This window comes from Scyliorhinus torazame, chromosome 22 (assembly GCF_047496885.1).
Source record: "Scyliorhinus torazame isolate Kashiwa2021f chromosome 22, sScyTor2.1, whole genome shotgun sequence".
NCBI classification, from domain to species: domain Eukaryota; kingdom Metazoa; phylum Chordata; class Chondrichthyes; order Carcharhiniformes; family Scyliorhinidae; genus Scyliorhinus; species Scyliorhinus torazame.
In genome coordinates, this window is record NC_092728.1 from 18,733,142 (window position 1) to 18,750,207 (window position 17,066).

Sequence of the window (17,066 nt, forward strand, 5' to 3'; positions counted from 1 at the left end):
AGACAGGCCCCTCCCCCATGCACCCGCTGTCTCGCCGCACATCCCCTCCCCCCCAAACACACACCCCTCTCCCCCACACACCCCTCCCCACACCCCCCCACACACACACACCCCTCCCTCCACACGCACACCCCTCCCCCACACACACGCACCCCTCCCCACACACATACCCCTCCCCACACACACGCCCCTCCCCCCGACACGCCCCTCCCTCCCACACACATACCCCTCCCCACACACACACCCCTCCACCACACACAAACATACCCCTCCCCACACACACATACCCCTCCCCACACACACACACCCCTCCACCACACACACACACCCCTCCCCACACACACATACCCCTCCCCACACACACACACCCCTCCACCACACACACACATACCCCTCCCCACACACACATACCCCTCCCCACACACACACACCCTCCACCACACACACACATACCCCTCCCCACACACACCCCTCCCACACACACATACCCCTCCACCACACACACACACACACACCCTCCCCCACACACACCCCTCCCCACACACACACCCCTCCCCCCCACACACACCCCTCCCCACACACACACCCCTCCCCCCCACACACACCCCTCCCCCTCCACCACACACCCTCCCCACACACACACCCCTCTCCCCCACACACACCACTGCCCCCACACACACCCTCCCCCACACACACACACCCCTCCCACCCACACACACCCCTCCCCCCACACACACCCCTCCCCACACACACACCCCTCCCCACACACACACCCCTCCCCCACACACACCCCTCCCCCCACACCCCCCCTCCCCCCCACACACACACCCCTCCCCACACACACGCCCCTCCCCCCACACATCCCTCCCCCTCACACACACACCCCTCTCCCCCACACACCACTCCCCCCCACACACAACCCTCCCCACACACACACCCCTCCCCCACACACACACACACACCCCTCCCCCACACACACCCCTCTCCCCCACACACACCCTCCCCCACACACACGCCCCTCCCCACACACACACCCCTCCCCACACACACACCCCTCCCCCACACACACACACCCCTCCCCCCCACACACACACACCCTCCCCACACACACACCCTCCCCACACACACACACCCCTCCCCCCCACACACACACCCCCCCCACACACACACCCCTCCCCCACACACACCCCTCCCCCCCCACACACACACCCCCTCCCCCACACACACACCCCTCCCCCACACACACCCCTCCCCCACACACACCACCCACCCCCCACACACAACCCCCTCCCCACACACACCCCCTCCCCACCACACACACCCCCTCCCCCACACACACACACCCCTCCCCCACACACACAACCCCCCTCCCACCCACACACCCCTCCCCCACACACACCCCCCCCCACCCCCCCCACCCCCCCACACACACCCCCACCCCCACACACACCCCTCCCCCACACCCACACCCCTCCCCCCACACCCCCCCCTCCCCACACACACACCCCCTCCCCACCACACACCCCCCCCACACCCCCACCCCCCCCACACACACACCCCCCCCCCACACACACCCCCCCCCCCACACACACACCTCCCCCACACCACACACCCCCCCCCCCCACACACACCCCCCCCACACACACCCCCCCCCACCACACCCCTCCCCCTCACACACCCCTCCCCCTCACACACACCCCTCCCCCACACACACCCCTCCCCCACACACACCCTCCCCCTCACACACCCCTCCCCCTCACACACACCCCCCCCCCCACACACACACCCCTCCCCCACACACACACCCCTCCCCCACACACACCCTCCCCCACACACACACCTCTCCCCCACACACACCCCCCCCACACACACACCCCCCCCCACACACAACCCTCCCCCACACACACACCCCTCCCCCACACACCCCTCCCCCTCACACACCCCTCCCCCACACACACAACCCTCCCCCACACGCACACCCTCCCCCACACACACACCCCTCCCCCACACACACACCCTCCCCCCACACACACACACCCTCCCCCACATACGCCCCTCCCCCTCACACACAACCCCCTCCCCCCACACCCCCCCTTCCCCCACACACACACCCCTCCCCCACACACACACCCCTCCACACACACCCACTCCCCTCCCCCCACACACACAAACCCCTCCCCACACACACACCCCTCCCCCACACACATCCACTCCCCACCCCCCCCCCACACACAAACGCCCCTCCCCACACACAAACGCCCCTCCCCCACACACACACCCCTCCCCCCCCCACACACACACCCCTCCCTCTCTCACACACACCCCTCACCCACACACACACCCCTCCCCCACACACACACACCCCTCCCCCACACACACACCCCTCCCCACACACACACCCCTCCCCACACACACACCCCTCCCCCACACACACACCCCTCCCCCACACACACACCCCTCCCCACACACACACACCCCTCCCCACACACACACCCCTCCCCCCCACACACACACCCCTCCCCCACACACACACACCCCTGCCCCACACACACACCCCTCTCCCCCACAAACACCCCGATCCCCCACACACCCCTCCCCCCACACACACACCACTCCCCCTCACACACGCCCCTCTCCCCCACACACACCCCTCCCCCCACACACGCCCCTCCCCCTCACACAAACGCCCCTCCCCACACACACCGCCCTCCCCCCACACCCCCCTCCCCACACGACCCCCCTCCCCCCACACACACGCCCCTCCCCACACACACCCCTCCCCCACAAACACCCCTCCCCCACACACCCAATCCCCTCCCCCTCACACACACACCCCTCCCCCCACACCCCCCTCCCCCACACACACACTCCTCCCCCCCCACACACACACCCCCCTGCCCCACACACTCCCCCCTCCCCAACACACAACCTCCTCCCCCCACACACACCCCTCCCCCTCACACACGCCATCCCCCCCACACACACACCACTCCCCCCACACCCCCCCCTCCCCCACACACACACCCCTCCCCCCACACACCCCTCCCCCACACACACACCCCTCCCCACACACACCCCTCCCCACACACACACCCCTGCCCCACACACACATCCCTCCCCCACACACACCGTCCCCCACACACACACCCCTCCCCCACACACACACCCCTCCCCCTCTCACGCAACCCCTCCCCACACCACACACCCCTCCCCACACACCCCCCACCCCCCCCACACACACACCCCTCCCCCCACACAGACAACCCTCCCCCACACACACACCCCTCCCCCCACACACACCCCTCCCCCACACACACCCCTCCCCACACACACACACACCCCTGCCCACACACACACCCCTCCCCCCCACACACCCCCCCCCCACACACACACCCCCACACACCCCCACACACACCCCCCTCCCCCCACACACACACCCCTCCCCAGACACACACCCTCCCCCACACACACCCCTCCCCCCACCCCCCCCACACACACACCCCTCCCCCCACACACACACCCCTCCCCACACACACACCACTCCCCCACACACACAACCCTCCCCACACCCCCCCACACACACACCCCTCCCCCCACACACACACCCCTCCCCCAGACAAACACCCCTCCCCCACACACACACGCCCCTCCCCCCCACACACACACACCCCCTCCCCCAGACAAACACCCCTCCCCCACACACACACGCCCCTCCCCCACGCACACACACGCCCCTCCCCCCCTCACGCACCACACCCCTACCTCCCCCACACAGATACACCCTCTCCTCGCCACCCCCCCCCTCCCCCCCCCCCCCCCCACCCCCACCCCCACCACCCAGCTGCGCCCAGGCCACGGTTCCGAGACCCTCACCCGCTTTCCCGATGTGCACGGCCAACTTCGTCAGCTTCCCTTGGAGCACCGACTTCTCCTTCTTGGGAGTGTGGACGGGTTTCCTCTCCCGCTCTTCCGCTTCGTCCCCCTCGCTGCTCTTCGGTGGCTGCATCAGCATCCCGATGGAGTTGCTCGCCTCCTCTGTACGGTGGGAGGCTGGGGGGGTGGGGTGGGGGGGGGGGCAGAGAACAGGCAGCGTCAGGAGCAGCAACAGGAGGCCGCCGGTCAGCAGCGAACGTAAAGGGAGCGAGAGTTCAGAGGGCAAAGGGCGCAGGCCAACGTCGAGGGAGGAGGGGGAAAGAGGTCAGAGGGCAAAGGGATGGCAGGTCCATCGTGAGGAAAGGTGATGGGGAGGGGGAGGATGGGGGAGGGTCTGGGGAGATTGGGCATCGGCAGACCAGAGACTCCAGCCCAGGGTCAGCAGTCTCCCGGTTAGCTTTGCTTTGACCAATCTCGCTCCCATCACAGTCACGCTGACGTTTAAACAGGTTCCTTGTGCCCTTCGACCTCTCAGCGCACCCCCCCCCCCCCTCCCCCCAACCTCCGCGATTGGCCAACCAACTCCCGGGTCGAAGAATAGCCGACAGGAGTCTCCAAATCCAACCCTGCTTTCCCCCCGGAGTGGGAAGGCCGCAGATTGCGGGAGAGTCTCCGGGCGAGGATGCCTGCCACCTCCACGGAACTGCGTGGTCATCCGAGAGGGTGGACAGACACACAGAAGCAGGAGGCACCCCGTCTCCCTCAATCCCCTCTCCCCGTCTCCCTCAATCCCCACCCTCTCCCCGTCTCCCTCAATCCCCTCTCCCCGTCTCACTCAATCCCCTCTCCCCGTCTCCCTCAATCCCCTCTCCCCGTCTCCCTCAATCCCCTCTCCCCGTCTCCCTCAATCCCCTCTCCCCGTCTCCCTCAATCCCCTCTCCCCGTCTCCCTCATTCCCCACTCTCTCCCCGTCTCCCTCAATCCCCTCTCCCCGTCTCCCTCAATCCCCTCTCCCCGTCTCCCTCAATCCCCACCCTCTCCCCGTCTCCCTCAATCCCCTCTCCCCGTCTCCCTCAATCCCCTCTCCCCGTCTCCCTCAATCCCCACCCTCTCCCCGTCTCCCTCAATCCCCTCTCCCCGTCTCCCTCAATCCCCACCCTCTCCCCGTCTCCCTCAATCCCCTCTCCCCGTCTCCCTCAATCCCCTCTCCCCGTCTCCCTCAATCCCCACCCTCTCCCCGTCTCCCTCAATCCCCTCTCCCCGTCTCCCTCAATCCCCTCTCCCCATCTCCCTCAATCCCCACCCTCTCCCCGCCTCCCTCAATCCCCTCTCCCCGTCTCCCTCAATCCCCTCTCCCCGTCTCCCTCAATCCCCTCTCCCCGTCTCCCTCAATCCCCTCTCCCCGTCTCCCTCAATCCCCTCTCCCCGTCTCCCTCAATCCCCTCTCCCCGTCTCCCTCAATCCCCTCTCCCAGTCTCCCTCAATCCCCACCCTCTCCCCGTCTCCCTCAATCCCCTCTCCCCGTCTCCCTCAATCCCCTCTCCCCGTCTCCCTCAATCCCTTCTCCCCGTCTCCCTCAATCCCCTCTCCCAGTCTCCCTCAATCCCCACCCTCTCCCCGTCTCCCTCAATCCCCTCTCCCCGTCTCCCTCAATCCCCTCTCCCCGTCTCCCTCAATCCCCTCTCCTCGTCTCCCTCAATCCCCTCTCCCCGTCTCCCTCAATCCCCTCTCCCCGTCTCCCTCAATCCCCTCTCCCCGTCTCCCTCAATCCCCTCTCCCAGTCTCCCTCAATCCCCACCCTCTCCCCGTCTCCCTCAATCCCCTCTCCCCGTCTCCCTCAATCCCCTCTCCCCGTCTCCCTCAATCCCCTCTCCCCGTCTCTCTCAATCCCCTCTCCCCGTCTCCCTCAATCCCCTCTCCCCGTCTCCCTCAATCCCCTCTCCCAGTCTCCCTCAATCCCCACCCTCTCCCCGTCTCCCTCAATCCCCTCTCCCCGTCTCCCTCAATCCCCTCTCCCCGTCTCCCTCAATCCCCTCTCCCCGTCTCTCTCAATCCCCTCTCCCCGTCTCCCTCAATCCACTCTCCCCGTCTCTCTCAATCCCCTCTCCCCGTCTCCCTCAATCCCCTCTCCCCGTCTCCCTCAATCCCCTCTCCCCGTCTCCCTCAATCCCCTCTCCCCGTCTCCCTCAATCCCCTCTCCCCGTCTCCCTCAATCCCCTCTCCCCGTCTCCCTCAATCCCCTCTCCCCGTCTCCCTCAATCCCCTCTCCCCGTCTCTCTCAATCCCCTCTCCCCGTCTCCCTCAGTCCCCTCTCCCCGTCTCCCTCAATCCCCTCTCCCCGTCTCCCTCAATCCCCTCTGCCCGTCTCCCTCAATCCCCTCTCCCCGTCTCCCTCAATCCCCTCTCCCCGTCTCCCTCAATCCCCTCTCCCCGTCTCCCTCAATCCCCTCACCCCATCTTCCTCAATCCCCACCCTCTCCCTGTCTCCCTCAATCCCCACCCTCTCCCCGTCTCCCTCAATCCCCACCCTCTCCCCGTATCCCTCAATCCCCACCCTCTCCCCGTCTCCCTCAATCCCCACCCTCTCCCCGTCTCCCTCAATCCCCACCCTCTCCCCGTCTCCCTCAATCCCCACCCTCGCCCCGTCTCCCTCACTCCCACCCTCGCCCCGTCTCCCTCACTCCCACCCTCTCCCCGTATCCCTCAATCCCCACCCTCTCCCCGTCTCCCCCAATCCCCACCATCTCCCCGTCTCCCTCAATCCCCACCCTCTCCCCGTATCCCTCAATCCCCACCCTCTCCCCGTATCCCTCAATCCCCACCCTCTCCCCGTATCCCTCAATCCCCACCCTCTCCCCGTCTCCCTCAATCCCCACCCTCTCCCCGTCTCCCTCAATCCCCACCCTCTCCCCGTTTCCCTCAATCCCCACCCTCTCCCCGACTCACTCAATCCCCACCCTCTCCCCGTCTCCCTCAATCCCCACCCTCGCCCCGTCTCCCTCAATCCCCACCCTCTCCCTGTCTCCCTCAATCCCCACCCTCTCCCCGTCTCCCTCAATCCCCACCCTCTCCCCGTTTCCCTCAATCCTACCCTCTCCCCGTCTCCCTCAATCCCCACCCTCTCCCCGTCTCCCTCAATCCCCACCCTCTCCCCCTATCCCACCCGGAAGTCCATCCAACCAGGGGAAGGGGGCGTGCGTCCTGGCACCAATGTCAGTGTCGCAGTAACCTGGAGGCCCCAGTCTAATGCTCCAGGGGTGGGGGTGCGGGGCATGGATTCAGACATCACGTGCGGGATTCTCCGACCCCCCGCCGGGATTCACGGCAGGTCTGTGGGGGGCCGTTGGCTGCGCATCCCCCCCCCCCCCCCCCCCCCAGCGATTCTCCGGCCTCTGTATGCCGAGCGGCCTACCGTTTTTGGCCAGTCCCGCCGGCGTGGGTTCGGCGTGGTCCCACACGGCGGGACCTGGTAAGTCGGCGGGGGCGGTCCTCGGGGCGGGCGCGGGGGGATCCGACGCTGGTGGGGGGGGACCCCCACGGTGGCCCGGCCCGTGATCGGGGCCCACCGATCTGTGGGCGGGCCTGTTCCGTGGGGGCAGGCCTTCCTTCCACGCCGGCCCCTGTAGTGGCACCGCCATCGCCGTCGCGGAGGGGAGATTCCCCCCCGCGCATGCGGCAAAATACGCCAGCCGGTCTGAGCATGGGCGCAACCACGGTTTCCATGACGATCACCATCGGTGTTGAAAAAACCTCACCTGGTTCACCGAAGTCCCCCTTCCGGGAATAAGAAATCTGCCTTCCTTATCCCAGTCTGGCCCACATGGGACTCCAGAGCCTACCCGCGCGCCTGAAATCCCCTCCCCACCCCCACCCCCACACACAGCTTCGCAGCCTCGCTCAGAAATAGTCCTGAGCAAGATGCTGTCTCGAGGGGCTATTAATGACAGGCAGAAAATGGCCGCCTCGCCCGGCGAGGTCCCACACGCAGCCCACTGGAAGAACAAATGGGAAAACAATTGCCCCGTGCCGTGTTACCTCGCTTTCCTTTGTGCTCTTCCTCCTCTTCAATGCCGGACCCGAGCAGGCTGAAGATGATCCCAGTCTGCGAGTGGATCCCCACCGCCGTGACCACCATTCGGCCCGAACCTTCCATCACATGAGTGCCTGCCGGGGAAGGAGACATGGAAACATTTTGAGTTTGTGCACCCGCACCGCATTGCCGCCATCGGCCTGTCAACCCAAGCTTTACTCTGTATCTAACCCCGGGCTGTACCTGTCCTGGGAGTGTTTGATGGGGACAGTGTAGAGGGAGCTTTACTCTGTATCTAACCCCGTGCTGTACCTGTCCTGGGAGTGTTTGATGGGGACAGTGTAGAGGGAGCTTTACTCTGTATCTAACCCCGTGATGTACCTGTCCTGGGAGTGTTTGATGGGGACAGTGTAGAGGGAGCTTTACTCTGTATCTAACCCCGTGCTGTACCTGTCCTGGGAGTGTTTGATGGGGACAGTGTAGAGGGAGCTTTACTCTGTATCTAACCCCATGCTGTACCTGTCCTGGGAGTGTTTGATGGGGACAGTATAGAGGGAGCTTTACTCTGTATCTAACCCCGTGCTGTACCTGTCCTGGGAGTGTTTGTTGAGGACAGTGTAGAGGGAGCTTTAGTCTGTATCTAACCCCGTGCTGTACCTGTCCTGGGAGTGTTTGATGGGACAGTGTAGAGGGAGCTTTACTCTGTATCTAACCCCGTGCTGTACCTGTCCTGGGAGTGTTTGATGGGGACAGTGTAGAGGGAGCTTTACTCTGTATCTAACCCCGTGCTGTACCTGTCCTCGGAGTGTTTGATGGGGACAGTGTAGAGGGAGCTTTACTCTGTATCTAACCCCGTGCTGTACCTGCCCTGGGAGTGTTTGATGGGGACAGTGTAGAGGGAGCTTTACTCTGTATCTAACCCCGTGATGTACCTGTCCTGGGAGTGTTTGATGGGGACAGTGTAGAGGGAGCTTTACTCTGTATCTAACCCCGTGCTGTACCTGTCCTGGGAGTGTTTGATGGGGACAGTGTAGAGGGAGCTTTACTCTGTATCTAACCCCGTGATGTACCGTCCTGGGAGTGGTTGATGTGGACACTGTAGAGGGAGCTTTACTCTGTATCTAACCCCGTGCTGTACCTGTCCTGGGAGTGTTTGATGGGGACAGTATAGAGGGAGCTTTACTCTGTATCTAACCCCGTCTTGTACCTGTCCTGGGTGTGTTTGATGGGACAGTGTAGAGGGAGCTTTACTCTGTATCTAACCCCGTGCTGTACCTGTCCTGGGAGTGTCTGATGGGGACAGTGTACAGGGAGCTTTACTCTGTATCTAACCCCGTGCTGCACCTGTCCTGGGAGTGTTTGATGTGGACAGTGGAGAGGGAGCTTTACTCTGTATCTAACCCCGTGCTGTACCTGTCCTGGTTGTGTTTGATGGGGACAGTGTAGAGGGAGCTTTACTCTGTATCTAACCCCGTGCTGTACCTGTCCTGGGAGTGTTTGATGGGACAGTGTAGAGGGAGCTTTACTCTGTATCTAACCCCGTGCTGCACCTGTCCAGGAAGTGTTTGATGGGGACAGTGTAGAGGGAGCTTTACTCTGTGTCTAACCCGTGCTGTACCTGTCCTGGGAGTGTTTGATGGGACTGTGTAGAGGGAGCTTTACTCTGTATCTAACCCCGTGCTGTTCCTGTCCTGGGTGCGTTTGATGGGGACAGTGTAGAGGGAGCTTTACTCTGTATCTAACCCCGTGCTGTACCTGTCCTGGATGTGTTTGATGGGACAGTGTAGAGGGAGCTTTACTCTGTATCTAACCCCGTGCTGTACCTGTCCTGGGAGTGTTTGATGGGGACAGTGTAGAGGGAGCTTTACTCTGTATCTAACCCCATGCTGTACCTGTCCTGGGAGTGTTTGATGGGGACAGTATAGAGGGAGCTTTACTCTGTATCTAACCCCGTGCTGTACCTGTCCTGGGAGTGTTTGTTGAGGACAGTGTAGAGGGAGCTTTAGTCTGTATCTAACCCCGTGCTGTACCTGTCCTGGGAGTGTTTGATGGGACAGTGTAGAGGGAGCTTTACTCTGTATCTAACCCCGTGCTGTACCTGTCCTGGGAGTGTTTGATGGGGACAGTGTAGAGGGAGCTTTACTCTGTATCTAACCCCGTGCTGTACCTGTCCTCGGAGTGTTTGATGGGGACAGTGTAGAGGGAGCTTTACTCTGTATCTAACCCCGTGCTGTACCTGCCCTGGGAGTGTTTGATGGGGACAGTGTAGAGGGAGCTTTACTCTGTATCTAACCCCGTGATGTACCTGTCCTGGGAGTGTTTGATGGGGACAGTGTAGAGGGAGCTTTACTCTGTATCTAACCCCGTGCTGTACCTGTCCTGGGAGTGTTTGATGGGGACAGTGTAGAGGGAGCTTTACTCTGTATCTAACCCCGTGATGTACCGTCCTGGGAGTGGTTGATGTGGACACTGTAGAGGGAGCTTTACTCTGTATCTAACCCCGTGCTGTACCTGTCCTGGGAGTGTTTGATGGGGAAGTGTAGAGGGAGCTTTACTCTATCTAACCCCGTGCTGTACCGTCCTGGGAGTGTTTGATGTGAACAGTGTAGAGGGAGCTTTACTCTGTATCTAACCCCGTGCTGTACCTGTCCTGGGAGTGTTTGATGGGGACAGTATAGAGGGAGCTTTACTCTGTATCTAACCCCGTCTTGTACCTGTCCTGGGAGTGTTTGTTGAGGACAGTGTAGAGGGAGCTTTAGTCTGTATCTAACCCCGTGCTGTTCCTGTCCTGGGTGCGTTTGATGGGGACAGTGTAGAGGGAGCTTTACTCTGTATCTAACCCCGTGCTGTACCTGTCCTGGATGTGTTTGATGGGACAGTGTAGAGGGAGCTTTACTCTGTATCTAACCCCGTGCTGTACCTGTCCTGGGAGTGTTTGATGGGGACAGTGTAGAGGGAGCTTTACTCTGTATCTAACCCCATGCTGTACCTGTCCTGGGAGTGTTTGATGGGGACAGTATAGAGGGAGCTTTACTCTGTATCTAACCCCGTGCTGTACCTGTCCTGGGAGTGTTTGTTGAGGACAGTGTAGAGGGAGCTTTAGTCTGTATCTAACCCCGTGCTGTACCTGTCCTGGGAGTGTTTGATGGGACAGTGTAGAGGGAGCTTTACTCTGTATCTAACCCCGTGCTGTACCTGTCCTGGGAGTGTTTGATGGGGACAGTGTAGAGGGAGCTTTACTCTGTATCTAACCCCGTGCTGTACCTGTCCTCGGAGTGTTTGATGGGGACAGTGTAGAGGGAGCTTTACTCTGTATCTAACCCCGTGCTGTACCTGCCCTGGGAGTGTTTGATGGGGACAGTGTAGAGGGAGCTTTACTCTGTATCTAACCCCGTGATGTACCTGTCCTGGGAGTGTTTGATGGGGACAGTGTAGAGGGAGCTTTACTCTGTATCTAACCCCGTGCTGTACCTGTCCTGGGAGTGTTTGATGGGGACAGTGTAGAGGGAGCTTTACTCTGTATCTAACCCCGTGATGTACCGTCCTGGGAGTGGTTGATGTGGACACTGTAGAGGGAGCTTTACTCTGTATCTAACCCCGTGCTGTACCTGTCCTGGGAGTGTTTGATGGGGAAGTGTAGAGGGAGCTTTACTCTATCTAACCCCGTGCTGTACCGTCCTGGGAGTGTTTGATGTGAACAGTGTAGAGGGAGCTTTACTCTGTATCTAACCCCGTGCTGTACCTGTCCTGGGAGTGTTTGATGGGGACAGTATAGAGGGAGCTTTACTCTGTATCTAACCCCGTCTTGTACCTGTCCTGGGAGTGTTTGTTGAGGACAGTGTAGAGGGAGCTTTAGTCTGTATCTAACCCCGTGCTGTACCGTCCTGGGAGTGTTTGATGGGGACAGTGTAGAGGGAGCTTTACTCTGCATCTAACCCCGTGCTGTACCTGTCCTGGGTGTGTTTGATGGGACAGTGTAGAGGGAGCTTTACTCTGTATCTAACCCCGTGCTGTACCTGTCCTGGGAGTGTCTGATGGGGACAGTGTAGAGGGAGCTTTACTCTGTATCTAACCCCGTGCTGTACCTGTCCTGGGAGTGTCTGATGGGGAAGTGTAGAGGGAGCTTTACTCTGTATCTAACCCCGTGCTGCACCTGTCCTGGGAGTGTTTGATGTGGACAGTGGAGAGGGAGCTTTACTCTGTATCTAACCCCGTGCTGTACCTGTCCTGGGTGTGTTTGATGGGGACAGTGTAGAGGGAGCTTTACTCTGTATCTAACCCCGTGCTGTACCTGTCCTGGGAGTGTTTGATGGGACAGTGTAGAGGGAGCTTTACTCTGTATCTAACCCCGTGCTGCACCTGTCCAGGGAGTGTTTGATGGGGACAGTGTAGAGGGAGCTTTACTCTGTGTCTAACCCGTGCTGTACCTGTCCTGGGAGTGTTTGATGGGACTGTGTAGAGGGAGCTTTACTCTGTATCTAACCCCGTGCTGTTCCTGTCCTGGGTGCGTTTGATGGGGACAGTGTAGAGGGAGCTTTACTCTGTATCTAACCCCGTGCTGTACCTGTCCTGGATGTGTTTGATGGGACAGTGTAGAGGGAGCTTTACTCTGTATCTAACCCCGTGCTGTACCTGTCCTGGGAAAGTCTGATGGGGACAGTGGAGAGGGAGCTTTACTCTGTATCTAACCCCGTGCTGTACCTGTCCTGGGAGTGTCTGATGGGGAAGTGTAGAGGGAGCTTTACTCTGTATCTAACCCCGTGCTGCACCTGTCCTGGGAGTGTTTGATGGGGACAGTGGAGAGGGAGCTTTACTCTGTATCTAACCCCGTGCGTTACCTGTCCTGGGAGTGTTTGATGGGGACAGTGTAGAGGGAGCTTTACTCTGTATCTAACCCCGTGCTGTACCTGTCCTGGGAGTGTTTGATGGGGACAGTGTAGAGGGAGCTTTACTCTGTATCTAACCCCGTGCTGTACCTGTCCTGGGAGTGTTTGATGGGGGACAGTGTAGAGGGAGCTTTACTCTGCATCTAACAATTTTAGAACTGGAGGCCGTGTTTCGGGAACAGGAGGAGTCCTCGACCCAGAGGAACCGTGACCGTCCGAGTACGTTCGCGATGGAGACCGAGGAGGGATTTCACTTGGGGGTAATCGAGGGAGAAGAGGGCGCAGGCGCGGTGCACGTACCTGACAGCAGTATCGGGTCAGCGTCAGACGACTTGCGCACGTGGTCTGATTCTCCCGTCAGGGCGCTCTCGTCAATCTTCAGGTCATTGCCCTGGATGAGGATACCGTCAGCGGGGAGGAGGTCACCTGAGGGGGGTCACCAGAGGTCGCAGGTCAAAAGTCGATGGAAGGGCAGAGACCGGGCCCCAGCAGGTGACGTGACCCGGCCTGACCCGGCCCACCACCACCACACCCTCACCGCCCCAAACCCGCACAGCAGGATCCCACAGGTGGAAAATGTGGTTGCAGTTCCTCGGTGATGGAGACCCACGGACGGATATTAACCCCTGTTAATCCTCCATCATTGATATTGTTGGCACTAACTGGCTGGGGTCCATTTGATCAACATTCTGGGGGTTACCATTGATCAGAAGCTGAACTGGACCCAGCCACATAAATACTGTGGCTACCAGAGCAGGTCAGAGGCTGGGACTCCTGCGGAGAGTAACTCACCTCCTGACTCCCCCCAAAGCCTGTCCACCATCTGCAAGGACACAAGTCAGGATTTTCCTTGGGATTTTCCTTAACCCTATTTGCCAATGACTTTTCGTGACCTCTTCTAGCCCTCCTGACTCCTTGCTTAAGTTCCTTCCTACTTTCCTTATATTCCACCTGTGGACCTGAACACCTGGATCTGCCCAGCCTTTTAGCCCTGACAAATGCCTCCTTTTTCTTTTTGACGAGACCTACAATATCTCTCATTATCCAAGGTCCCCGAAATTTGCCGTATTTATCCTTCTTCCGCACAGGAACATGCCGGTCCTGAATTCCTTTCAACTGACACTTGAAAGCCTCCCACATGTCAGATGTTGATTTACCCTCAAACATCCGCCCCCAATCTAGGTTCTTCAGTTCCAGCCTAATATTGTTATAATTAGCCTTCCCCCAATTTAGCACATTCATCCTCGGACCACTCTTATCCTTGTCCACCAGTACTTTAAAACTTACTGAATTGTGGTCACTGTTCCCGAAATGCTCCCCTACTGAAACTTCTACCACCGGGCCGGGCTCATTCCCCAATACCAGGTTCAGTATAGCCCCTTCCCTAGTTGGACTGTCTACATATTGTTTTAAGAAGCCCTCCTGGATGCTCCTTACAAACTCTGCCCCATCCAGGCCCCTAGCACTAAGTGAATCCCAGTCAATATTGGGGAAGTTGAAGTCTCCCATCACCACAACCCTGTTGTTTTTACTCTTTTCCAAAATCTGTCTACCTATCTGCTCCTCTATCTCCCGCTGGCTGTTGGGAGGCCTGTAGTAAACCCCCAACATTGTGACTGCACCCTTCTTATTCCTGATCCCTACCCATATAGCCTCACTGCCCTCTGAGGTGTCCTCCCCTAGTACAGCTGTGATAGTCTCAGTGGAGAAGGTGAGGGGAAGGAGCGGGGTTAGCGTGGGATTAGGATGGAGGTGGAGTCCTTTAGGGGGTCCAGCCTGAGGGCCATGGTGACGGCGGCGCTCCCGATGGCACAGAGGAGGGTACAAGGAGAGCCCGGGGGTACAGGCCACGATTAGGGTGTGGAACCAGTGGAGGAGACACTTTACGATGGAGGGGATGTCGGTGCTGACCCCGCTGTGTGAGAACCACGGGGTTAAGCCGGGGGGGGGGGGGGGAGGACGGCATGTATAGGAGGTGGAGAGAGGTGGGGGGGGGGCTGGCGAGGGTGAGGGATCGATACCTGGAGGAGAGGTTTGCAAGTCTGGAAGAGCCGTGGGAGAGGGCGGGACTTCCGAAGGGAAGCAAGTTCAGGTATATACAAGCGAAGGATGGATTTTCCAAGTTGCCAGAATGTACCCTGTCGGAGCGGTTGCTGCTCCTGGATGTGGAAGGAGAGGGCAGGATTTGGGATATATACGGATGGCTGGGAGAGCAGGGGGTGGGGGGGGCGGGGGGGCGGGGGCGCAGTTGGTGAGGATTGAGGAGAAGTGGAGGGAGGTGTAGGAGGCGGTCAGAGAGGTTGGGAGTGTGGCGTGCGGCGATGCGCGCGGTGAATTCGACATCGACCCCAGGCCAAGTGCGGGCGAACCTACCGTACTTGATTTGGGCGATGTCGCCCACCATGATGTCGCCGACGGGGATGTTGAGCAGCTGGCCATTGCGCAGCACGGTGAACCTCTGCTCCATCTCGATGCGATTCTGCAGACCCCGGAACTGCTTCTCCTTGCTCCAGTCGTTGAAGGCCGTTACCAGGACCACGCACAGGACGGAGAGCAAAATGGCGGCCCCCTCGATCCAGCTGGACTTGGCCTCCCCCTGGTCTTCCATCTCGATTAAAGACTGGCCGCTGCAGACTGCAGAAGGGAAGGGGAAATGGTCAAGGCCGCTCCTGTCCGTCAAATAACTCTTATTACCCTGGCACGTTTCCCCGTCACTCCCCCCCCACACAACCCTCCCTCCCTTCGCCGCCACCCCCCTGCCTACCACCACAGACCCTCTCCTAACGGTTAGGAGAGTGAACTGGTTTGGCATTTTAATCAAGGTTTCCATTCTTGTGATGGAAGGGCCTTCAACAGCCAACTGCTGCACAGGAAGATCCCAGAGACCATTGAGGTAAAAACACGTCCAATCCACCTTTCAGCCCAACTTCCCCTCATTCAATCGTGGCCAGGGGACCTGATGCTCGATCAATTACTCCAGAAGCGAGATTGGATGACAATTGAAGGCTTTATTGGACTAGGTGGTTCCCCCAGCAGTGCAGGTACAGAATGAAGCTGCTAGAGAGACACAGACTCTTATACTCCACCTTACTGGGCGGAACCAGCAGGCAGACGTCACCAATGATCTTCCTGTCTCAGGTACCTCTGTTGAGTAATGGGTGAAGAGACATTGCAATTCGTTGTCTCATTTATGTTAAGTATCCATTAATTGACACTGATATGTAAAGGGGCTTCAGGTGGCCTCTGTCGGGTGATGTATAGTGAGAGTTTTGTGCAAAGGCTGTTGGAATGAAATAAATGTGTGTTTGTGAAAAAGGAACGAGAACTTTAGACTCTTCATATCACAGCAACTAAAACGTCGAACAATTGGTCGCAGAGGATGGTCGCTGTGTAAATGTGAAGGGTTGAAAGATACAACTTTTCCAGATCAAAGCAAGGAGTGAGTGAGAAAAGAAAAACAAAAAGGGATATGTGGCTGAACCCAGGATAAAGATGGCTGGATATGACTATCCCCCCTTATTTTCTGAAAGGGAATCGTACGACCAATGGAGAAGTGCAGTAGTTATGTGGACTAAAGTAACTGCTTTGGGAAAGAGAAAACAAGGTATGGCATTGGCTCTTTCTCTACCATATGGCAGTAAAATCCGAAACAAAGTGCTTTCTGAGCTGGAATTGGAAGAGTTAGACTCAGAAGGAGGTCTGGAGACTTTATTACATTATATGGATAAGATTTATCAGAAAGATGACTTGTTAAGTGCGTATGAAGCATGGTCGGATTTTGATAAGTTCCGGAAAATGGAGGCTATCTCCATGGAAGACTATATAATGCAATTGGGCAGACTATATAAAAGGCTGCAGAAACACAACCTGGAATTTCCACAGTCTGTGTTGGCCTTTAAATTACTTGACTGTGCGAGAGTGAGCAACGTGGAGAGGCTCCTGGTTTTGACAGGAGTTCAGTTTACTGATAAGGGTACCTTATTCGAACAAATGACAAAAGCTTTACAAAAGTTTCTGGGGAAACATTCGATTCCGATGGCTCTGATGACCCAAATAGGTCAGCCTGCAATAAGGCAGAATATGGAAGATACACTACTAACAGGATGGCGAAATCGTATGGCTACGAACAGGGCTCAAGACTATAGAAGGAGACCGAGACAAGGAAATTATGAAGACAGAAACCCAGTTAGAACCTACAATAGGAAGATGAACCCCAGAAATGCACGGGGCATGATAAATCGATGTTTTCGATGTGACTCTCAATACCATTATGCTTA

At 58.8% G+C, this 17,066-nt stretch overlaps 1 protein-coding gene across 1 annotated transcript in view; it reads right to left on the bottom strand.

Moving 5' to 3' along the window:
• The window catches only part of LOC140399446 (plasma membrane calcium-transporting ATPase 3-like), a 177,136-nt gene extending 161,739 nt beyond the window's left edge, over positions 1–15,397 (bottom strand). The window contains exons 1-4 of the mRNA XM_072489023.1: positions 15,163–15,397; positions 13,090–13,215; positions 7,888–8,037; positions 3,874–4,050 (exon numbers count right to left, since the gene is read on the bottom strand). Coding sequence (XP_072345124.1) covers positions 3,874–4,050; positions 7,888–8,037; positions 13,090–13,215; positions 15,163–15,397 — 688 coding nt within the window. The remainder of the gene's footprint in view (positions 1–3,873; positions 4,051–7,887; positions 8,038–13,089; positions 13,216–15,162) is intronic.
• Between the last annotated feature and the right edge of the window lie 1,669 nt (positions 15,398–17,066).